This window comes from Eretmochelys imbricata, chromosome 1 (genome assembly GCF_965152235.1).
Source record: "Eretmochelys imbricata isolate rEreImb1 chromosome 1, rEreImb1.hap1, whole genome shotgun sequence".
Taxonomy (NCBI): domain Eukaryota; kingdom Metazoa; phylum Chordata; order Testudines; family Cheloniidae; genus Eretmochelys; species Eretmochelys imbricata.
Window position 1 is genome coordinate 274,086,612 of NC_135572.1, and position 24,829 is coordinate 274,111,440.

At 42.6% G+C, this 24,829-nt stretch overlaps 1 protein-coding gene across 6 annotated transcripts in view; it reads left to right on the plus strand.

Moving 5' to 3' along the window:
• Nucleotides 1-24,829, plus strand: part of ANKS1B (ankyrin repeat and sterile alpha motif domain containing 1B) — a 754,695-nt gene that overhangs the window by 308,455 nt on the left and 421,411 nt on the right. Inside the window, exons 14-15 of one of the 6 annotated variants that reach the window (XM_077807668.1) lie at nucleotides 14,243-14,266; nucleotides 19,062-19,080. The exons of the other annotated variants lie outside the window; for them this stretch is intronic. Coding sequence (XP_077663794.1) covers nucleotides 14,243-14,266; nucleotides 19,062-19,080 — 43 coding nt within the window. The remainder of the gene's footprint in view (nucleotides 1-14,242; nucleotides 14,267-19,061; nucleotides 19,081-24,829) is intronic. 6 annotated transcript variants of the gene reach the window in all.

The window sequence follows — 24,829 nt, forward strand, 5'->3', positions numbered from 1 at the left end:
TGCAGTCCTGCGTGATAGAGCTTTGACTTTCTGCCCTGGGCCCAGCGAGTTTAATGCCAGTCATGCTTCGCGGACCCCCTGAAACCTACTCATGGCCCCCCAGGGGTCCCCAGCCCCCTGGTTGAGAACCACTGCTCAACTTGATCCAATGTTTCTCTTAAGTATCCCTCCTGAATATTATTGTACTGTTTCTGACAAATTTTTGAATTCTTTTATTTTTCATGTTCAATTTTATGTATCATAAGGCAGTGGAAATCCGAAAAGGTCCCTATGGTACTTGAATGGATTTCAGAAACTTCATTCAATGCGACCTCTGATGGACTGGTTTGTAGACTGAAAACTCTTAATGAAATATCTCAAAAAAACTTTGATTAGATACAATGCTCTACAACAGACTGTTCCTTGAAGGCAATAGGACTCCTTATGGGTGGATAGAACCAACTATCTAGATATTTTAGATATGGACCTATGTTTGTGCTATTTATATTTTTAAGTCCTGGTAAATGTAACAGAATCTCTGATACAACCTGTTCATTCTATTAAATTAAAAAAATATTTAAAATTCTGATTAGTAGTCAAAACATATTTACTCTTTAGGGTAAAGCCCATTGAAGTCTATGGGAAGACTTCTACTGAGATGTAGTGGGCTTTGGATTGGATCAGGCCTAGCACAATAAAATTACATGGGTGCTAGTTTCTTTATCACGTCAATTTTTTTTCAGTAAAAAATACTAGAGCCAAATGTATGCATTCAAAAATACTGGAGACACAATTCTAAACCAGACTGATATATGAATACATGTTTGAACAGTTATTTAAAATTGGGCTTTGTTGGACTGGAACACTTAATTGATGAGCCACAGGAGTCTGTCATGCTCTATAAGTGTTCAAATCTGTATGCTTTCCATGTTTCTGAGGTTGAAGATCAAAATCGGGCATTTTAGTACAAGATATCTCTTCAGTTTCATATTCTAAAAATTGCTTTGAAGTACATGCCAGAAGCAAAAATTATTTCTGACCCTAGATGAAATAACTAATTTTCTGCAGCTTCGTCAGATGTGAAGTCAGTAATTGCTCAAGAAAAAAATATATTTATAAAATCAGTAACATAAAAACCCTAATGCCAGCTTTAGCATTCAGAACATTATGTGCTAAATTGCGGCATGTAGTCACAAGTCCTGCCCAAGAAGAAACATCAAGGACATTGTGTCTCAGGCAGGTGCAGTCTGCTCCAGTGCTGTTTCATGTTTATGGGAGCAGAGGGCTGGTACAGATTGTTTCCTCTGGCGTGCCAGCCCCACTGTGCAGGCTGGTGCTGAAAAAACACATAGCCATGGCCTCATCCTCCTGTCTCCAGCGCCTTTTGACAACCTTCTTGGAAGCGGTGGGCAGGAGAACAGGAGCAGTCAATCTCTGCATTACTAAGAATACAAGGAGCAAGGGATTGCCATTGTGCGCTGTCCTTGAACAGCTGCACAAGCTTCTATCCCTGAATAGCTGAGCAAAGGCAGCACTCAGTCTGGACCTGTGTAGATTTAGAATGTTCCCTGAAAAATCTTTGAGTCCATAAATATTTTTGGCAGCTTTTGGCAAGAGTAGAATTACATGCTATTTGAAATTAAACATTATACTAATTTTCCTCTGATCTTCACTCTGATATACCAAGCCAGCATCTCTACTGCTGTGGGAGGGAGAGGTAAATTAGATCTCACAGTGCTAGCAAGGCTCACTTGGAGGTTTCACCAAACGGGAGGCCAGGACTTGTTATCAGAATCCTTGGGGAGTTCTGGTTGGGGACAGGGAAGCAGTTTTAGTTTTGTCAAGAATTCCAGAAAAGCCCCACCAGTTGCTTAAGTTGGTGCTCTGAATAATGCATCTCTCAGCCATCTCAGCCAAACTAGTGATGTTCAGTATTTAGCTTGCATTGGCCACCTCTGGCGTCTCTTAAAAAGAGGTTGCTTTTTGTCCTGACTCTTCATTGGAGTTTTTGCCATCATAAGCCCTGGATGAATTCAGCCAATTATAGAATCATAGAAGTGTGGAAATGTAGGATCAGAAGGGACCTTGAGAGTCATCTCGTCCAGTCCCCTGCACTCAAGGCAGGACTACATAATAACTAGATCATTCCAGAAAGGTGTTTGTCTAACCTGTTCTTAAATACTTCCAGTGATGGAGATTCCACAGCCTCCCTTGGCAATTTGTTCCAGTGCTTAACTACCCTGACAGGAAGTTTTTTCTAATGCCCAACCTAAATCTCCCTTGTTGCAGTTTAAGCCCATTGATTCTTGTCCTATCCTCAGAGGTTAAGGAGAACAATTTTTCTCCCTCCTCTTTATAACAACCTGTTATGTACTTGAAAATTGTTTTCATGTCCCCACTCAGTCTTCTCTTCTCCAGACTAAACCAACCTAATTTTTTCAATCTTTCCTCATAGGTCATGTTTTCTAGACGTTTAATCATTTTTTTTCTGGACTTTCTCCAATTTGTCCACATCTTTCCTGGAATGTGGCACCCAGAACTGGGGGCAATATTCCCGCTAATGCCTTGTCAGTGCAGAGTGGAAGAATTACTGCTTGTGTCTTGCTTACAACACTGCAGCTAATTTATCCCAGAATGGTTACAATATTTACTCATATTTAGCTTGTGATCAACTATAACCCCAGATCCCTTTCCACAGTACTCCTTCCTAGGCAATCATTTCCCATTTTGTATATGTTCCTTCTTAAGTGGAGTACTTTATCCGCACTGAATTTCATCCTATTTATTTAGGGCCACTTCTTCACTTTGTCCAGATCATTTTGAACTTTAATCCTATCCTCCAAAGCACTTGCAACCCCTCACAGCTGGTATCGTCCGCCATCTTTATAAGTGCACTCTCTCTGCTATTATCTAAATCATTTATGAAAATATTGAACAGGGCTGATTCCTGTGGGTCCCCACTCAATATGCCCTTCCAGCTTGACTGTGAACCATTGATAACTACTCTCTGGGAATGATTTTCCAACCAGTTATACACCCACCTTATAGTAACTCCATCTATGCTGTATTTCCCCTTTTTGTTTATGGAGAGGTCATGTGATACAGTATCAAAAGCTTTACTAAAGTCAAGATATATCACATCTACTGCTTCCCCACTATCCACAAAGCTTGTTACCCTGTCAGAGAAAGCTATTAGGTTGCCTTGACATGATTTGTTCTTGACAAATCCATGTTGACTGTTACTTATCACATTATTTTCTAGGTGTTTGCAAATTGATTGCTTGGTTATTTGGTCCATTTTCTTTCCAGGTACTGAAGTTAAGATGACTAGTCTGTAATTTCCCAGTTTATCCTTATTCCCCATTTTATATATTGGCACTATTTGCCCTCTTCCAGTCCTCTAGAATCTCTCCTGTCTTCCATGAGTTTTTGAAGATAATCATTAATGGCTCAGATATCTCCTCAGTCCACCTCTTGAGTATTCTAAGATGTATTTCATCGAGCCCTGCTGACTTGAAGACATCTAACTTATCTAAGTAATTTTTAACTTGTTCTTTCCCTATTTTAGCCTCAGATCATACCTCATTTTCACCGGTGTTCACTATGTTAGACATCCAATTTCTGCTAACCTTTCTGGTAAAACTGAAACAAAAAAATCATTAAGCACTTCTGCCATTTTTACACGTTTTCTGTTGTTGTCTTTCCCCCCTCATTGAGTGATGGGTCTACCCTGTCCTTGGTCTTCCTTTAGCTTCTAATGTATTTGTAGAATGCATTCTCGTTACCCTTTATGTCTCTAGCTAGTTTAATGTTGTTTTGTGCCTTGGCCTTTCTGATTTTGTCCCCATGTGCTTTTGCTGGGTTTTTTTATATTCATCCTTAGTAATTTGACCTAGTTTCCACTTCTTGTAGGATTCTTTTTTAGGTTTCAGATCACTGAAAGTCTCCTGGTTAAGCCAGGGTGATATCTTGCCGTATTTCCTATCTTTCCTAGGTAGTGGGATAGTTTGCTCATGTGTACTTAATAATGTCTCTTTGAAAACTGCCAACTCTCTCAAACTGTTTTTCCTCTTGTCATAAATATAAAGGGAAGGGTAAACCCCTTTAAAATCTCTCCAGGCCATAGGAAAAATCCTCTCACCTGTAAAGGGTTAAGAAGCTAGGATAACCTCGCTGGCACCTGACCAAAATGACCAATGAGGAGACAAGATACTTTCAAAAGCTGGGGGGAGGGAAAAACAAGGAGTCTGTCCGTGTGGTGCTTTTGCCGGGGACAGAACAGGAATGGAGTCTTTGAACTTAATAAGTAATCAAGCTAGATATACGTTAGATTATGATTTCTTTAAATGGTTGAGAAATTAAGCTGTGCTGAATAGAATGGATATTCCTGTCTGTGTGTCATTTTGTAACTTAAGGTTTTGCCTAGAGGGATTCTCTGTTTTGAATGTAATTACCCTGTAAGGTATTTACCATCCTGATTTTACAGAGGTGATTCTTTTTATTGTTACTTCTTTTTTACTAAAAAGAAAAGGAGTACTTGTGGCACCTTAGAGACTAACCAATTTATTTGAACATAAGCTTTTGTAAGCTACAGCTCACTTCATCGGATGCATAAAGTGGAAAATACAATGAGGATATTTTTATACACACAGACCATGAAAAAAATGGGTGTTCATCACTACAGTATGCATCCGATGAAGTGAGCTGTAGCTCACGAAAGCTTATGCTCAAATAAATTGGTTAGTCTCTAAGGTGCCACAAGTACTCCTTTTCTCATCACTACAAAAGGTTTTCTCTCCCCCCACCCCACTCTCCTGCTGGTAATAGCTTATCTAAAGTGATCACTCTCCTTACAATGTGTATGATAATCAAGGTGGGCAATTTCCAGCACAAATCCAGGGTTTAACAGGAATGTCTGAGGAACAGTGGGGGCGGGGGGGAAGAAATAAACAAGGGGAAATAGGTTACTTTTTATAATGACTCAACCACTCCCAGTCTCTATTCAAGCCTAAGTTAATTGTATCCAATTTGCAAATTAATTCCAATTCAGCAGTCTCTCGTTGGAGTCTGTTTCTGAAGTTTTTCTGTTGTAATATCGCAACTTTCATGTCCGTAATCGCGTGACCAGAGAGATTGAAGTGTTCTGCAACAGCCCCCCAAACCTGAAGCATATACTCACCAGCAACCACATACCACACAACAGAACCACTAACCCAGGAAGCTATCCTTGCAACAAAGCCTGTTGCCAACTGTGTCCACATAGCTATTCAGGGGACACCGTCACAGGGCGTAATAACGTCAGCCACACTATCAGAGGCTCGTTCACCTGCACATCTACCAATGTGATATATGCCATCATGTGCCAGCAATGCCCCTTTGCCATGAACATTGGTCAAACTGGACAGTCTCTACGTAAAAGAATAAATGGACACAAATCAGATGTCAAGAATTATAACATTCATAAACCAGTCAGAGAACACTTCAATTATAAAAAGTAACCTATTTCCCCTTGTTTATTCCTTCCACCTCACCCCCACTGTTCCTCAGACGTTCTTGTCAAACCCTGGATTTGTGCTGGAAATGGCCCACCTTGATTATCATACACATTGTAAGGAGAGTGATCACTTTAGATAAGCTATTACCAGCAGGAGAGTGGGGTGGGTGGAGAGAAAATCTTTTGTAGTGATAAACATCCATTTTTTTCATGGTCTGTGTGTATAAAAACATCCTCAATGTATTTTCCACTTTATGCATCAGATGAAGTGAGCTGTAGCTCACGAAAGCTTATGCTCAAATAAATTGGTTAGTCTCTAAGGTGCCACAAGTACTCCTTTTCTTTTTGCAAATACAGACTAACATGGCTGTTACTCTGAAACCTGTCATTCTTTTTTACTGTTACTTCTATGAAAATTCTTCTTTTCAAGAACTGAATGCTTTTTCATTGTTCTTAAGATCCAAGGGTTTGGGTCTGTGGTCACCTATGCAAATTGTGAGGATTTTTACCAAACTTTCCCCAGGAAGTGGGGTGCGAGGGTTGGAAGGATTTTGGGGGGAAAGATGTTTCCAAACAATGCTTTCCTAATAAAAATAAACCCAAATAAACCTTTGGTGGTGGCAGTGGAAGTCCAAGGGCAAAGGGTAAAATAGTTTGTACCTTGTGGAAGTTTTTACCTAAGCTGGTAAAAGTAAGCTTAGGAGGTTTTCATGCAGGTCCCCACATCTGTACCCTAGAGTTCAGAGTGGGGAAGGAACCTTGATATGGTGGCAGAGCGGTAGGATTAACTTGAAATCATTTTGAGATCAATTTGAGATTTTTTGAACCAGAAAAACAGATTTTAAAAGGAAATTTTTAAAATCCTTTGGGCTGCTAGAAAGCAGGTCTCCAACTGGAAATAGTTGGAAGTTTGGCTTTTTTTGCTTTGCTTTGGGGCCAGAGCAGAGACAAAAGGGAATTATCTTTTGTGAATTGCAGTTTTCTCTACCTAAAGGCAGAGTAGATAACCTCCTGCAGGGAAATTCACAAGTCTTCACAGACCTGAAGTTTTTTTTTTTATCTAAAAGTAACTAGAGTGGTTTTCTGCCTATGTGCCTGGAGACAAAGGTGTTAGGGGTTTTTTTTAGGATTTCTCTGTAGGCTGACAATCACTATCAGAGAATATAGGTATCATATTCAGCACAGCAAAATTTTACAAGCCAAGTCTTTTCTTTTGTTTTGGTTTTCTGTCTAACTCTCGGGTGTAAAGTTAGTTAAAAACAGAGAAGTTAGGATGACAGACTCCACGGCTCAACAAAAGCTGGAATTAGCCAGATCTGAGGCTGAGGAAAAACAAAAGGAACATGAAAGACAGATAGAACTCATGTGGATGGAAATGGAGGCAAAGGACAAAGAAAGGGAGGCAGCGAAAGAGGCAGAACAACACCAAGCAGCTGCTCACAGGAGAGCTGTGGAGGCAAAGGAAAAAGAACTGGAGGCAAAGGAACAAGAACTGGAGGCAAGGGTCAAAGAACTGGAGGAGAAGGAAAAAGAGAGGAAGCATGAACTGGAGATGGAGAAGGCAAGAGCTCAGCAGAATATACCAACAAACCCTAGCAATCCTTCTCCAGGTATCACTTCCCATCCCAGAAAGTTCCCCACCTACAAGGCAGGCGATGAGACCGAGGCCTTCTTAGAAAACTTCGAAAGGGCCTGCCTTGGGTACAACATCTCTACTGACCAATACATGGTAGAGCTGAGGCCGCAGCTCAGTGGACCCTTAACTGAGGTGGCGGCTGAAATGCCTAAGGCACAAATGAACCAGTATGAACTTTTTAAAACCAAGGCGAGAGTCAGAATGGGGCTAACACCCGAGCTTTCCCGTCGGCAATTCAGAGCCCTAGGGTGGAAACCAGATGTGTCATTTACCCGACATGCCTACCACATTGTGAAACATTGGGATGCCTGGATATCAGGAGCAAGTGTTGAATCTCTAGTAGATTTGCCCTTCCTAATGCAAATGGAACAGTTCTTAGAGGGTGTTCCGGAGGAAATAGAAAGATACATCCTAGATGGGAAACCCAAAACTGTAATCGAGGTGGGAGAGATTGGAGCCAAATGGGTGGAGGTGGCAGAGAAGAAAAAAACTGGTAGCAGTTGGAGCGGGTACCAGAAGGGACAACCTCAGACTGCACCCTATTACCGGGGGCCGCCCAAGGCCCCACCTACCCCCCAAGGAACCCTCCAGCCACCTTATCGTCCCGCCACACCGTTCTCCAGCAACCCACCTTGCCCCAGTGATCCGTCAGCTGGACGATGTTTTAAATATAACGAGCTGGGGCATGTAAAGTCCAACTGCCCCAAGAACCCCAACAGATTGCACCGGAATCACACCAGAGGTCCTCAGGCCCAGATACCTCCCAGATACTTTTGGAGCGGAGGGAAACTGTGAGCGTGGGCGGGAAGAAGGTCACCACACAGAGGGACACCGGAGCACAAGTGTCAGCTATCCATGCTTCCTTAGTGGATCCCAATTTAATCAACCCAGAGATCCAAGTGATGATTCAACCCTTCAAGTCCAACTCTTTCAATTTTCCTACAGCCAAGTTGCCTGTCCAGTACCAGGGCTGGTCAGGAACATGGACTTTTGCAGTCTATGATGATTATCCCATCCCCATGCTGTTGGGGGAAGATTTGGCCAATCATGTGAAGTCAGCCAAGATGGTGGGAATGGTCACCCGCAGCCAGACTAAACCAGCCGTCATGCCTAGTGCTGTTCCCGAAACTTCTACCAGGACCCTATCAGAGGTGATGGTCCCGGACCCCGGGCCAATGTCTGCAACAGCAGTAGTGGATCCAGTCCCAGAGACCCAGACAGAGCCAGTCCCAGAACCGGAACTGGCAGAACAACAAGCACCAGACCCATTGCCAGCACTGAATCCAGAACTTGCAACCCCAATACCAGAGGGCCCCACCAAACCTGAACCAACAGCAGCCCATAACCCTACACAAGAGGCTCAGCCGGAGCCTGAACCCCAACATAGTGCCCCAGCGAAGAGCAGTTCACAGTCAACGGAAACAGCCCCATCCGCTACATCGCTTCCAGAGGGACCAAGCATAGGTCCACAATCCAATGAGGAACTGATGTCTCCAGCATCAAGGAAACAGTTCCAGACCGAAAGGGAAGCAGATGAAAGCCTCCAGAGAGCTAGGACGGCTGCACGGAGCGACCCACTGCCTCTCAGCTCTTCTAATTGATCCAGCTTTCTTGCGTAAAGAGGACTTTTATACCAGGAAACTCTTTCTGGTGGACACCAGGAAGACTGGCATCTTCAGAGACAGTTGATAGTTCCAACTAAGTACTGGGCCAAGCTCTTGAGCTTAGCCCACGATCACCCTATTGGCCATGCTGGGGTGAACAGGACCAAAGACCGTTTGGGGGGGTCATTCCACTGGGAGGGAATGGACAAGGATGTTTCTACCCATGTCCGGTCTTGTGAAGTATGCCAAAGAGTGGGAAAACCCAAGACCAGGTCAAAGCCCCTCTCCAACCACTCCTCATCATTGAAGTTCCATTTCAGCGAGTAGCTGTGGATATTCTGGGTCCTTTTCCGAAAAAGACACCCAGAGGAAAGCAGTACATACTGACTTTCATGGATTTTGCCACCCGATGGCCGGAAGCAGTAGCTCTAAGCAACACCAAGGCTAAAAGTGTGTGCCAGCCACTAGCAGACATTTTTGGCAGGGTAGGTTGGCCCCCCGACATCCTCACAGATGCAGGGACTAATTTCCTGGCAGAAACTATGGAAAACCTTTGGGAAGCTCATGGGGTAAATCACTTGCTTGCCACTCCTTACTACCATCAAACAAATGGCATGGTGAAGAAATTTAATGGGACTTTGGGGGCCATGATATGTAAATTTGTAAATGAGCACTCCAATGACTGGGACCTAGCGTTGCAGCAGTTGCTTTTTGCCTACAGAGCTGTACCACATCACAGTTTAGGGTTTTCACCGTTTGAACTTGTATATGGCCGCGAGGTTAAGGGGCCATTACAGTTGGTGAAGCAGCAATGGGAGGGATTTACACCTTCATCAGGAACTAACATTCTGGACTTTGTAACCAACCTACAAAACACCTTCCGAACCTCTTTAGCCCTTGCTAAAGAAAAATTACAAGATGCTCAAAAAGAACAAAAAGCCTGGTATGATAAACATGCCAGAGAGCGGTCCTTCAAAGTAGGGGATCAGGTCAAGGTCTTATAGGCGCTCCAGGCCCATAAAATGGAAGCCTCGTGGGAAGGGCCATTCACGGACCAGGAGCGCCTGGGGAGCTGTTAATTATCTCATAGCATTCCCTGCCTCCAACCGAAAGCCTAAAGTGTACCATATTAATTCTCTAAAGCCCTTTTACTCCAGAGAATTAAAGGTTTGTCAGTTTACAGCCCAGGGAGGAGATGACGCTGAGTGGCCTGAAGGTGTCTACTACAAAGGGAAAAGTGCGGGTGGTGTGGAAGAGGTGAACCTCTCCATGACGCTTGGGCGTATGCAGCGACAGCAGATCCAGGAGCTGTGCGCTAGCTACGCGCCGACGTTCTCAGCCATCCCAGGACTGACTGAACGGTCATACCACTCCATTGACACAGGTAATGCTCACTCAATTAAAGTCCAGCCTTACCGGGTGTCTCCTCAAGCTAAAACTGCTATAGAACGGGAGATCCAGGATATGTTACAGATGGGTGTAATCCGCCCCTCTGGAAGTGCATGGGCATCTCCAGTGGTTCTAGTTCCCAAACCAGATGGGGAGTTACGTTTTTGCATGGACTACCATAAGTTAAATGCTGTAACTCACCCAGACAACTATCCAATGCCACGCACAGATGAACTATTAGAGAAACTGGGACAGGCCCAGATCATCTCTACCTTGGACTTAACCAAGGGGTACTGGCAGGTACCGCTAGATGAATCCGCCAAGGAAAGGTCAGCCTTCACCATACATGTCGGGCTGTATGAATTTAATGTACTCCCTTTCGGGCTGCGAAATGCACCCGCCACCTTCCAAAGACTTGTAGATGGTCTCCTAGCGGGATTAGGAGAATATGCAGTCACCTACCTTGACGATGTGGCCATATTTTCAGATTCCTGGGCAGAACACCTGGAACATCTACAAAAAGTCTTTGAGAGCATAAGGGAGGCAGGACTAACTGTTAAGGCTAAGAAGTGTCAAATAGGCCTAAACAGAGTGACTTACCTTGGACACCAGGTGGGTCTAGGAACTATCAACCCCCTACAGGCCAAAGTGGATGCTATCCAAAAGTGGCCTGTCCCAAAGTCAAAGAAACAGGTTTAATCCTTCTTAGGCTTGGCCAGTTTATTACAGGCAATTTGTACCGCAATACAGCCAAATCACTGCCCCTCTGACAGACCTAACCAAAAAGAAACAGCCAAATGTCAGTGGACTGAAGAGTGTCAGAAGGCCTTTAATCACCTTAAAGCGACGCTCATGTCTGACCCTGTGCTAAGGGCCCCAGACTTTGACAAACCATTCCTATAACCATAGATGTGTCCGAGCATGGTGTGGGAGCAGTTTTAATGCAGGAAGGACCGGATCAAGAATTCCACCCTGTACTGTTTCTCAGCAAAAAACTGTCTGAGAGGGAAATCAACTGGTTGGTCAGTGAAAAAGAATGTTACGCCATTGTCTACGCTCTGGAAAAGCTACGCCCATATGTTTGGGGACGGCGTTTCCACCTGCAAACTGACTATGCTGCGCTACGGTGGCTTCATATCGCCACAGGAAATAACAAAAAACTTCTTCGGTGGAGTTTAGCTCTCCAAGATTTTGATTTCGACATTCAACACATCTCAGGAGCTTCTAACAAAGTGGCTGATGCACTCTCCCGTGAAAGTTTCCCAGAATCAACTGGTTAAAATCGTCCTTGAGATGTGGAAAATATGGTTAGTCTTTATGTACTTGGTAGTATATTTAGAGGTGCATGTGTCTTATTAACTCTGTTTTTTCCTAGAGCTCCAGGAAGAAATCCCAGCCAGCATTTCACCCTAGCTGTGATTTGGGGGGGCGTGTCATAAATATAAAGGGAAGGGTAAACCCCTTTAAAATCCCTCCTGGCCAGAGGAAACATCCTCTCACCTGTAAAGGGTTAAGAAGCTAGGATAACCTCGCTGGCACCTGACCAAAATGACCAATGAGAGGACAAGATACTTTCAAAAGCTGGGGGGAGGGAGAAAAACAAAGGGTCTGTGTCTGTCTGTGTGATGCTTTTGCCAGGGACAGAACAGGAATGGAGTCTTAGAATTTAGTAAGTAATCTAGCTAGATATGCGTTAGATTATGATGTCTTTAAATGGCTGAGAAATTAAGCTGTGCTGAATAGAATGGATATTCCTGTCTGTGTGTCTTTTTGTAACTTAAGGTTTTGCCTAGAGGGATTCTCTATGTTTTGAATGTAATTACCCTGTAAGGTATTTACCATCCTGATTTTACAGAGGTGATTCTTTTTATTGTTACTTCTTTTTTACTGTTACTTGTATTAAAATTCTTCTTTTCAAGAATTGAATGCTTTTATTTTCATTGTTCTTAAGATCCAAGGGTTTGGGTCTGTGGTAACCGATGCAAATTGGTGAGGATTTTTACCAAACCTTCCCTAGGAAGTGGGGTGCAAGGGTTGGGAGGATTTTGCGGGGAAAGACATTTCCAAAAAACGCTTTCCTAATAAAAATAAACCCAGATAAACGTTTGGTGGTGGCAGTGGAAGTCCAAGGGCAAAGGGTAAAATAGTCTGTACCTTGGGGAAGTTTTAACCTAAACTGGTAAAAGTAAGCTTAGGAGGTTTTCATGCAGGTCCCCACATCTGTACCCTAGAGTTCAGAGTGGGGAAGGAACCTTGACACCTCTTAAACTTGCTTCCCAGGGCATCTTCATGAGTTTGCTAAAGTCTTCCTTCTTGAAATCCATTATCTTTATTCTGTGGTTTTCCCTCCTACCGTTCTTTAGAATCATGAACTCTTATCATTTCATGTCAAAAGTAGAGCACAGCTGAGAATAATCCTGCTAAGAAACATGGAAATTAATCTTGCATCCTCTTTTTGAGACTCCAGATTTCTAGGATAAGCAAAATGGACACAGTGTTCTGCTAAATTATTTAGAACACCATGTATGAGAGAATAAAATAGAATAGAAGCTGCTTATCCAAAATGTGAGAGGCATTTATGTTTTGTGGCATGTGGCATTCATGTCAATGAAATGGAAGTGTCTAGGATAGTCTGTTATGGAATTATCTTTTTGTTCTTTGATCTATGAGCAGAAATATACAGTTAATATCTGCTTCAGATTATCTTTATAACTGGGGATGACAATATGAATGTGCTTTAGAAAAGGTAATTATAAGTTTGTGTATGGTAGCTGAATCCTTGAATAAACAAAACACACTTAAGTGTAGTCCCAAATGTGGTCCAAGTGTGGTTCTGCAAATATTTCTCATAACAAGATCAGCAAATTGAGAATACATATTTGTGATAGAGAAGGATTTGGTAAAAACTGTGCTTTCCAGATAGTGTGCAGAGTTTCTGAAAATCAAGTTAAATGTGAGACTCTCCCAGATGGTAAAATTTCACTCCAAGGAATTTAAATTGGTACTCAAAATGTCATTGTGTTCATGAAGATTCTTTTACATTTCTAAAGTGAAAGCTGCAATGTATTATAATCACTACCACTTATTAGAAAGAAGAGTAAATGTGAACAAAAATTGCAGATGTCAATTTACCCTCCTCCTCCTCCTTTTTTTTTTTTTTTTTAAAAAGTGGCCTGTAACGTCTCCTGCTTTTCCTGTGTTGTAACCTACATAATGAGACATTACTTTCTTCTGGAAAATAGTTAAAAAAAAATGTCTGTGAGACAGACATCAGCACTGTTCATTATGGACAGATTTCTTTCCCCTTAAATATCACCTGTCACAATCTCTAGATGTAGGTTTTGGTCCTAAGAAGTATTTTTTTAATAAAACACTTTATTACATGGTTTGTAGCACCGAGTCAACATTTGATTACCAATAATCATCAAAATACCATTTAATAGTATGATGCTCTGAGGTCTTCTGCCTTTCTTCAGATTCCTTGTCATTTTAATACTTATTTAGTAAGTGCTCTGTTTAGCTATATTGTGTTATAACCCGTGCAATTTTCTTTTAAGTTTTGCATAGTTTTTTGTTATCTCAAGTTTAATACATACATTATGCTATCTGTGAGTCAATGCAAAACAAGAAATGCCTACTTGATTAAAATATTGAAGTTTAGAACTTTACTTTGCTATGTGGTATGCAGTATTGACAGCTAATTCATATAACAGATGTCACTTTGTCTCAAAGTCAAGCTAATTATGTTGAAAAATATTAAATTATTTTTCAAAATTGAAATCTTGACACTCTTCTGAAAGAAAAATGGAAACGATTGTTCCGACGTTAAACAGATATTTGTGTGCCCCTATATTAACATGCCCGATTGCCTCAAATTTGTTGCATAGTTCATTAATGTTTTGTGAAAAACAGTACTATATGGGTATTCTTCTGTGTCCCATATTTTGGATATGTAAGGGAAAAACTATGAAATGATCATGCTTAAATAAAAAAAGATCCAAATTAGCAATTAAGTTTGAGACCAAAAACATAACCGATAGTACATGAGCCCTCAAACTTTCTCATAGTATAGACAATATTGTAGTGTGTCTTGTGGACCACCACACCTCCAGTTCACAATTGTATAATGTTCCATGTTAGCTCCAGTAACATCTTATGTGGAAAGTATTGTGAAAAAACTTGGTTCGTAATTCTGGGTAATTAAAAAATACTCTTTACTTCATGTGTTCCTCCCTTCTTCCTGCTTATGTTTCCCTGTTGCCCGGTCCTTCTCTCTACTGCACATAACTCCCTGCCGCTTGGTTCTCTTCTTCCCTAGATATTTCTTCCCTCAATAGACCTCTTCTCTTCTTTGTGCTCTGCACACATTGCCTGGCTGCTTCATTCCTTTCTTTACTGTTCTGGTGGACTTTCATTTCCTGCTGGTGACTGGCAACTCGAGCCCCACCTTAGAGCAATTCCTGTTTTCTCTCCTCCTCCTCCTCATAGTTGTTGCAGCAACAACTAGTGGAGGCAGCTAGGGTAGATTTTCCCCTTTGTTGCAGACTGCAAATACAGAGCCCCAGGCTCTTTTTTACAATGAAGAGCCAGCACACTTGTAGAAGCAGCTGAAACTAGAAGAGCTAACTCCGTATGACCTGCTAGTTCTCAGCTGACAGTGAGTGGTCATTGTTACCAGCTCTTGTGATTTTATTGCAAGTCTCTCAATATTTGGCCCCAGCTCCTGGAGTCAAGTGATTGTGAAAATCTCAGCTTTCATTTACAGAAACCCAGTAAGTTTCTAGCCATCATGCTTGCAAAGAAAAACTTGAAAACATAACCTGAGTACACACTAAAGGCTCAGAAAGCAAAAGAAAGGAACTGTTTTCTTTTTGATGTCTAACTTATGATTTTAGCGTACCTGAGGTTTGCAGTGCTGACTGGTACATTGACTACAGTTTGAGAATTGCTGAGATAAACTAGCCTGCAGTGAAAGAGAGAGAGAATCCAAAATGTAGAGGTGGCTCTGCACCAGGATAAAAATTTATAGCCTTGAATTTTGGAGAAATTCACTTCCAGAATTTAACTTAATGGGTCAGGCCAATCTCCACCAAAAAGTAGAGCTATCCCATGTTTCACAAAACCACTGACAGCACTGCATTCTGAATGGAACTCTCAGATAAGTGTAGCTTTCCGTATAGTTTCCTATGAGCTCTTCATTTTTGGAAACAATCATTGAAAGATTTTGAGACTATTAAACTGTTCAGCTGGGAACCTATTCACTTTTTGGAGCTGCAGCATATCTTGTCACCAAGTCACAATGAGCTAGAAAATTAGATATATATTTTTTTTCAGAAATGAAACAAATATTTCAAAATAAATATATTAGTGAAACATTAATTACCAAGGGCCCAATTCTTCTTCCCATTGAAATTTGGCCATTATTTAAACAGGAACTGGATCATGCACTAAAATAATACTTAATCTGAAAAAATAATTTACTGTACAAAAGAATTGCATCACTACCTTTGTCTCTCAGTAGTAGAGACATAGCCAGCAGCTCTAAAAGGCCAGCTTTTAAAAAAGGATTAAAAATCTAAGACTAGATGTTGCCCTTGTCTTAAGTATGAAGAGAAAGGAAAATGAAACAGAACTGGGGAAAGGAGTGAAGTGCAGGGGCAGGAACGGGGAAGCAGAGAGGGGAGGAGAAATTATGGCTGTTGCAGCTTACTTTCTTCCATTCTGAAAAGCCATCATAAGAACAAGTACTTCCAAAAGCTCCCCAATGCACAGGTGGAGCACAGACATTGCTTCGTCCAGCCCCCCCTCCCTTGCCCCTCTTCTTTTTGGAGTGGTTAGAGTCATGCAGAAGAGCTAAAGGACGTTAAAATTAATTGCCTGTCAAACAAACTGATTATTTTGTTTTCAGGTACCTTTTTGTGTCTATTTTTAGTTCAATGTAGATACATTTCTAAATGAAACATCATTCTGAAATGAAAAGCTGCCACATTTTGACTTTTTTTGGAAATTCTTTCCTTGTTTGTTTTGGGCAGGGGGGCTTACACTATTTGCTAAATTTGACCTGAATTTTCAAAATGTTTCAGTCAATCTGAAACTGTTTTTTCAGCAAATAAACTATTAGATGAAAATTTCTTTGCCCAGCTCTAGTTGTGACTGATCTCCACACAGAGGACTCAAGGGGGAGGCTCCTAGTACCCTCCATCCTCTCATGCACCAATCCAGGAGCTGGTCACAATTAAGCCTATGTAAGTAATTATGGTATGCCTATCTAAAGTTTCTGTTTATTGTAACTGAAGGTGGTATATTTTTCACTTTCTGTCCAGGACTACTATGTAATTAAATGGCAAAAAAACCTTTATGATCATATAGTTAAGGTTGCTCAGGGATAGCAGAATGTTGAGTTCAGCAAAATTCAAACCTCAGAAAATATGGAGTTACAGTAAACATTCATGTAACCTTAACTCTGCCCCCCTGGATCTGGCAATAGGAATACTAGGAATTACCTGCCTGCTCTTGAGCTGCATTTTCTGTGTGTGAGTCTTATCTATATTGAATGGTTTGAATGGGAGAGGATGGAGATTACTTTGAGGTGCATCTGTAAGAAACTGAGAAGTTGTATGGTCAGGCCTAGTGGTTGGAGCAGCAGTTATCATTCCTAGTGGTCTGGCCGGGGACTTGGCCGGGGCTCAGAGCAGGAATCAAGGACAGGCTGGAAAAGGCTGGATCAGGCACAGGCTGGGCTGGAACAGGGCCAGTCTGTCAGAACCACCAAGCGGTGCGGGATCCTCCTGGCAAGGTAGTGATGATGAGCAGACTGGAGTGGCTGCTCTCATTGGGAGCTTATATCCCTGGCCTTGGAGTCACCTGATTAGAACTGTATCTCTGGATTGTCTGAGCCCTGGTTGATTGATGGCGCCCTCAAGTAATCAGGCTGAGTGATGACTCATCAGGCTCAGCAGCACTTATTAGGCGCAGCGAGCACTCATCAGGCTCAGAGATGATTCATTACAGCATTAAAGAGCTGTGGTAGTGATATGAGGAGAGCAGGGTTTGTGCCCTCCTATGTGTGCGAGTAAAGGAAAGAGGAGCATGTTTATTGCTGGGGATGTTGTGAAGGCCAAAAGTGTAACTGGGTTCAAAAAAGAATTAGATGAGTCCATCAATGGCTATTAGCCTAGATGGTCAGAGATGCAACCCCATGCTCTTGGTGTCCCTAAACCTCTGACTGCCACAAGCTGGAACTGGGTGACTGGGGATGGATCACTCAATAAATTGCCCTGATCTGTTCAGTCTCTCCGAAGCATCTGGTACTGACCCAGCCACTGTCGGAAGACAGAATACTGGGCTAGATGGACCATTGTTCTGACCCAATATGGCTCTCCTTGTGCCTGGCCATGAGGCTAGTCAGTGCGCTCAGGCTAACCTCTTTCAGTCACTTCTCAACTGCCCCTGGCTAGAGATGATGCTATTTGCAGTCAGTTATGACTTTGCTTTCAATTTTGCATTTCTATAGTTAGTTGGCCTACTAGTACTTAGTGTAGTTATAGTCATAGTTTCCCTTTTTTTCTTATCTTTTCTCTCTAAAGTTTTTTTAAAAAGACTTTATTTTCCCAGGTTTTTTTTCCTCATTGGCGAGCCTTCTTCTAATGGGGCTTGCCTGGTTCACTGGCTTCAAGAAGTGCCTCTCTTGCAAAGAGGCGATCCCTGTCACAGACAAGCACTCCCAGTGCATACTCTGCCACAGAGAAGGACATATTCAACAAAAGTGTTGTTTCTGCCAGCAACTAAGGCCCAGATTTCTTAAGGATAGAGAGCTCACTCAGAAGATCGTCTCCATGGAGGCAGCTCTCCGACCCTCTCCAGACATCCGCCACAAGTCACCTGGCAGATGTGAGTCTTCCCCACAGCCCTCAATGTCTAAAGGCTGTGGGTCGAAGAAACAAGCCGCTGACCCCTCTCAAAAATTGTCAAAAAACGGAGCAGGAAGTCCGCACAGAGAGCCCCTAGAATCCCTGGCACACTTGGTATCCTCGGTCCCATCAGCACCAAGACAACCCCAGCTCAGTACCCATGGCTCACGGAAATGTACAACGGCAGGTAACTATTGACAAGCCTACGGACCCGATGGGCACAGGCACTGAGTCAGCAAGGACAGGAGGGTGATCTCCCACCTCCATGCAGCCAGTGGCCTGTGTTCCCCACTGCCATGCTGGAGCCTCCACATTTATTGACCAATAACATTTGCAGAATGTTGCAGAATTTTAAAATATTGTGCTCAGATTTTGTTTTTGGTGCAGAATTTTAAAATTTTTGATGCAGAATTCCCTCAAGAGTAGAATATGAGGGATACAATGAAGAAGATCTTAACTTTTTTTTAAAGCTTTCTCCTACAATAATTGGAGAGTTTCGGATCTGATTCTGAAAAGGGCTGCCCGATCTTCATCTCTTAAAAAGAAAACCCACACAAGCAGTTTATTACCAGTTTTGCTAATAGGTAGCTGAGTTTTTTAGTATTAGTCACTAATACTGAGAGAGTTCTGTTTTTTCATAATTGATAAATTAAAACTAATTTTAGATCCTAATTTCTAGAGCGGAGTGTAGCTCAGTCTTTCAATTATTTATATGGTTTATTATGTGCATTTGTATTTTCAGCTGAGCGGTGCCTGAACTGTGACAGTTGCAGTCTACACCATGTTATTTATTTTGTTTGAGTGGCTATCTGTTGCAGTGGTGGGTGAGTGATCCTTATGTAAAAAAGAGTGAAGAATCAGATCTTTACTTGAAATCAACAGGAGAATTGCCTTCTGCAACAGGATATACAGATCCCACACTGGTAAGGAAGGAGTTAAGCAGTTGCTCTGGGCCTAGGTGGCTCCAGCCTGCCAAAACTTCAAAGCATACATGTCTTGAAGGAGGAACTCAAAAGGAGTACAGACCAAGAACAGAGAGTTGAGGTGAGCTACTGAACTACATTCTGAGCTCCTGGGAAGGAGCACTGCAGGGAGTCCAGGTGCTTGCGGTCCCTGGCTCTGGGAACATTGCCAGACTCACAGAGAAGGTACTTTTAACACTCAGAAGATCTGAGACTTTACCTTTCCTTTCTGCTACTTAATATCTATTTGATCTCTTGGGAAAGAGGGGACTGGGTAGGAAGTGATCCAAGGAAGCAGCAGTATAGCCTTTCTTGGTGCAGGACTTAGCTACCTGCCACTGGGCCCTGGATGGGAACCCAGTAGAGAAGGTAGGCCTACCAACCCCCAGGAGATGCAGAAGGCAGAAAGCCTACCCCTGTTATGAGGGAATCTGAACAAAAGAAAACCCTGAAGTCAGAAGGATCAAGACCCTGAGTTCCTCAGCCAGGGGAGGCCTGGAGCATCTCACCTGACAGATGGGGCTATCCTTTGCTGGAATCTATATATACCCCAAAATGGATAGATGTAAATGTGACCTGGCTGGAGGGCGGAGTCACAAGAAGGTCAAACCATTGCTGGCCCAGAGTGGCTGTCCATAGTAGGTGCCTGGAAAGAGGAGAAAAGGAGGACTTGTGGCACCTTAGAGACTAACAAATTTATCTGAGCATAAGCTTTTGTGAGCTACAGCTCACTTCATCGGATGCATTCGGTGAAAAATACAGTGGGGAGATTTATATACATAGAGAATATGAAACAATGGGTGTTACCATACACACTGTAACAAGAGTGATCAGGTAAGGTGAGCTATTACCAGCAGGAGAGCGGGGGCGGGGGGGAAGAAACCTTTTGTATTGATAATCAAGGTGGGCCATTTCCAGCAGTAGACAAGAACGTCTGAAGAACAGTGGGGTGGGGCAGGGAGGGAGGGGTAAACATGGGGAAATAGTTTTACTTTGTGTAATGACACATCCACTCCCAGTCTTTATTCAAGCCTAAGTTAATTGTATCCAGTTTGCAAATTAATTCCAGTTCAGCAGTCTCTCATTGGAGTCTGTTTTTGAATTCTTTTTGTTGAAGAATTGCCACTTTGAGGTCTGTAATCGAGTGACCAAAGAGATTGAAGTGTTCTCCGACTGGTTTTTGAATGTTATAATCCTTGACGTCTGATTTGTGTCCATTTATTCTTTTACGTAGAGACTGTCCAGTTTGCCCAATGTACATGGCAGAGGGGTATTGCTGGCACATGATGGCATATATCACATTGGTAGATGTGCAGGTGAACGAGCCTCTGATAGTGTGGCTGATGTGATTAGGCCCTACGATGGTGTCCCCGAATAGATATGTGGACACAGTTGGCAATGGGCTTTGTTGCAAGAATAGGTTCCTGGGTTAGTGGTTCTGTTGTGTGGTGTGTGGTTGCTGGTAAGTATTTGCTTCAGGTTGGGGGGCTGTCTGTGAGCAAGGATTGGCCTGTCTCCCAAGATCGGTGAGAGTGATGGGTTGTCCTTCAGGATAGGTTGTAGATCCTTAGTGATGCGTTGGAGGGGTTTTAGTTGGGGGCTGAAGGTGATGGCTAGTGGCGTTCTGTTATTTTCTTTGTTGGGCCTGTCCTGTACTAGGTAACTTCTGGGTACTCTTCTGGCTCTGTCAATCTGTTTCTTCAGCAGGTGGGTATTGTAGTTGTAAGAATGCTTGATAGAGATCTTGTAGGTGTTTGTCTCTGTCTGAGGGGTTGGAGCAAATACGGTTGTATCGTAGAGCTTGGCTGTAGACAATGGATTGTGTGGTGTGGTCTGGATGAAAGCTGGAGGCATGTAGGTAGGAATGGTGGTCAGTAGGTTTCCGGTATAGGGTGGTGTTTGTGACCATCGCTTATTAGCACCGTAGTGTCCAGAAAGTGGATCTCTTGTGTGGACTGGTCCAGGCTGAGGTTGATGGTGGGATGGAAATTGTTGAAATCTGGTGGAATTCCTCAAGGGCTTCTTTTCCATGGGTCCAGATGATGAAGATGTCATCAATGTAGCACAAGTAGAGTAGGGGCATTAGGGGACGAGAGCTGAGGAAGCATTGTTCTAAGTCAGCCATAAAAATGTTGGCATACTGTGGGGCCATGCGGATACTCATAGCAGTGCCGCTGATTTGAAGGTATACATTGTCCCCAAATGTGAAATAGTTACAGGTGAGGACACAGTCACAAAGTTCAGCCACCAGGTTCGCCGTGACATTATCGGGGATACTGTTCCTGATGGCTTGTAGTCCATCTTTGCATAGAATGTTGGTGTAGAGGGCTTCTACATCCATAGTGGCCAGGATGGTATTTTCAGGAAGATCACCGATGGATTGTAGTTTCCTCAGGAAGTCAGTGGTGTCTCAAAGGTAGCTGGGAGTGCTGGTAGCGTAGGGCCTGAGGAAGGAGTCTACATAGCCAGACAATCCTGCTGTCAGGGTGCCAATGCCTGAGATGATGGGGTGTCCAGGATTTCCAGGTTTATGGATCTTGGGTAGCAGATAGAATACCCCTGGTTGAGGTTCCAGGGGTGAGTCTGTGCAGATTTGTTCTTGTGCTTTTTCAGGGAGTTTCTTGAGCAAATGGTGTAGTTTCTTTTGGTAACCCTTAGTGGGATCAGAGGGTAATGGCTTGTAGAAAGTGGTGTTGGAGAGCTGCCTAGCAGCCTCTTGTTCATATTCCGACCTATTCATGATGACGACAGCACCTCCTTTGTCAGCCTTTTGATTATGGTGTCAGAGTTGTTTCTGAGGCTGTGGATGGCTTTGTGTTCTGCACGGCTGAGGTTATGGGGCAAGTGATGCTGCTTTTCCACAATTTCAGCCCGTGCATGTTGGCGGAAGCACTCTATGTAGAAGTCCAGTCTGTTGTTTCGACCTTCAGGAGGAGTCCACCCAGAATCCTTCTTTTTGTAGTCTTGGTAGGAAGGTCTCTGTGGGTCAGTATGTTGTTCAGAGGTGTGTTTGAAATATTCCTTGAGTCAGAGACGTCGAAAATAGGATTCCAGGTCACCACAGAACTGTATTATGTTCGTGGGAGTGGAGGGGCAGAAGGAGAGGCCCCGAGATCGGACAGATTCTTCTGCTGGGCTAAGAGTATAGTTGGATAGATTAACAATATTGCTGGGTGGGTTAAGGGAACCACTGTTGTGGCCCCTTGTGGCATGTAGTAGTTTAGATAGTTTAGTGTCCTTTTTCTTTTGTAGAGAAGTGTGTGTTGTAAATGGCTTGTCTAGTTTTTATAAAGTCCAGCCATGAGGAAGTTTGTGTGGAAGGTTGGTATTTTATGAGAGTATCCCGTTTGGAGAGCTCATTCTTAATCTTTCCCTGTTTGCTGTAGAGGATGTTGATCAGGTGGTTCCACAGTTCTTTGAGAGTGTGTGGCACAAGCTGTTAGCATAGTCTGTGTGGTATGTAGATTCTACACCTGTGCCCCGCCACAAGGGTGCACCTGCAGTGAGTGAACACCTTCACACCTCACTAAAGCTTAAATATGGATGGCAGGATCTGATCTCGAAACGTTTTATAATATGATTATTCTGTATGCTGTATTTTGTTAGGACTGAGGATATTCTCTGAAAAAATAAGTGTGAATTGTAGCTTCTTGAACAAATTGATGCATTTTGGAAATATATATAATTGTTTAGTATTAGTTCTTTTTCAGCTTTATTGGTTTAAAAATGCTTAACAAAAATTAATGGACAGTTCCTCTGATCTATTCAATAATTTTGTGGTAAATGTAATCACCAATAAGTTAAATACTTCTCATTTTGAATGGACTTCCATACAGTGATATTACTTTTTCATTTTTTTATAATCAGCCTCATAACATTGGAACTGGGTTGCCTAAGCAACCAGAAAAACTCAAGGTTAGGGTTGCCTTTTTGCTACCTTGTGTAATCTAAGCAGATATACTCTATGTGATGTGGCTATGTAAATTAACCAGGGTTTGTCTACACATACAGTACTGTAAAATGTCTGGAAATGTAAGAATTATACAAAACACCTTTCTAATATAATGATAATACTTAGTTTTTTTCATCCATAATTCTCAGAGAAATTTACAAAATAAGATAAGTAAAGGAAGACTGATGGGAGGGACCTGTTAAGTCTTCAAATAGGTTAAGGGCTGCTATAAAGAGGATGGGGATCAATTGTTCTCTATTTCCACTAAAGGTAGGACAAGAAAGTAATGGGTTTAATCTTCATCAAGGAAGATTTAGGATAGATATTAGAAGAAACTTTGTAACTACAAGGGTTGTTAAGCTCTGGAATAAGCTTCCAAGGGAGGTTGAGGAATTCCCGTCACTGAAGGTTTTTAAGAACAGGTTGGACAAACACCTGTCAGGGATGTCTAGGTTTATTTGGTCCTTCCTCAGCACAGGGGGCTGGACTTAATTACATCTCAAGGTCCCTTCCAGCCCAACATTTCTGTGATTCTATGATCATTAACCCCATTTGACAGAAGGGAAGACAAGCACAGACAGGTGAAGTGATCTGCCCAAGGTCACATAGCAGGTCAGTGGCAGAACCAGGAATAGGGCAAGTTTTCTTACTCCAAGTTCACTGTCCTGTTTATTAGTCCATGCTGCCTCCTCATGCTGTCTAAAATGAAAATGTTGACCCATCTATCTTACTCTTCACATGAATCACAGCCATTTATGTCTAAACTTATACCAATACTCATAGGAGGACAGATTACAGTTAAAGTGATCTCAATCACTTCCTTAAATGGTCACAATTAGAGCTGGTTGAAAACTTTCCAACAATTGGCTAGATGTATTCTCTGATGGTGGAGGAGGGCTGGGGTTTGCTTTCCTCTGAAGCATCAGAGATTGTCCACAGCTGGAGATGGGACACCGACAGGGTGGACCAGTGTTCTGAGATGGTACAGAGAATCCGCTTTTCAGATGCTTGTTTGGTGTGTCCTGGTCACATGCTAAAGGTCATATTGGTTGCCGTATTTGGGACTGGGAAGGAATTTCTCTCCAGATCAGATTGTCAGGGAAATTGTGGGAGGGCAGGGGTGTTTGCTGCCTTCTGTAGCATGGGACATGATTCACATGCTGGGATCATCGGGGCATATCTCATCAAATCAATTCCCTCTGATTGTATAAGACATCAGTGGCACCTTGGTGACATGCAGTTTAATGTCCTGAGGGCTGCTCATGAGGATGAAATACTTTGGTCTAACTAAAGTCTTTGGGCTTGGTATTGGGGTATCTTGGTGAAATTTAATTCCTTGAGTGGTGGCTTTTCCTCATTTAGGGGCAGCTATCATGCCCAACAGTTTCAGTGAGGTGGTGTTATTGCCCATAGAGCACAGACATGCTTGTTGGGAGTTGCCGAGCCTCCAGCATAATGTGGATACGCTTATATGGCATCTGAGATCAATCAGTGCTCCCTAAATGCAGTCTCAAGCAAATAATCATATTCTTAGCAGTTACAGCGTTCGTGAGAGGGAATACATACAAGTCTGGTGTCTGTCAGAAAATAGATGCATATTTAGGGCACATTCACGTGTCCATTTGTGCATTAGGGTGGGGGTGTTATGTAAATGTCCTCATAGGATACGGAGCACTGAATCTTTCTACTATCAAACAGTATTTTAAATGTATTAAAGTTGTATGAAAAAGTAGTTTCCTATTTCTATTTTCTTCCTACAAGAAAAGTTCACTGATGTAGAATCAGAAATTGTACCATATTTGCAATATGCACACAATATGCATAGTGTGCCAAATACTGTCCTTAGTAGCATGCAATACAATTTTATTTAGCATTCAGTTAGATTGTATTTATGTAACTGTCT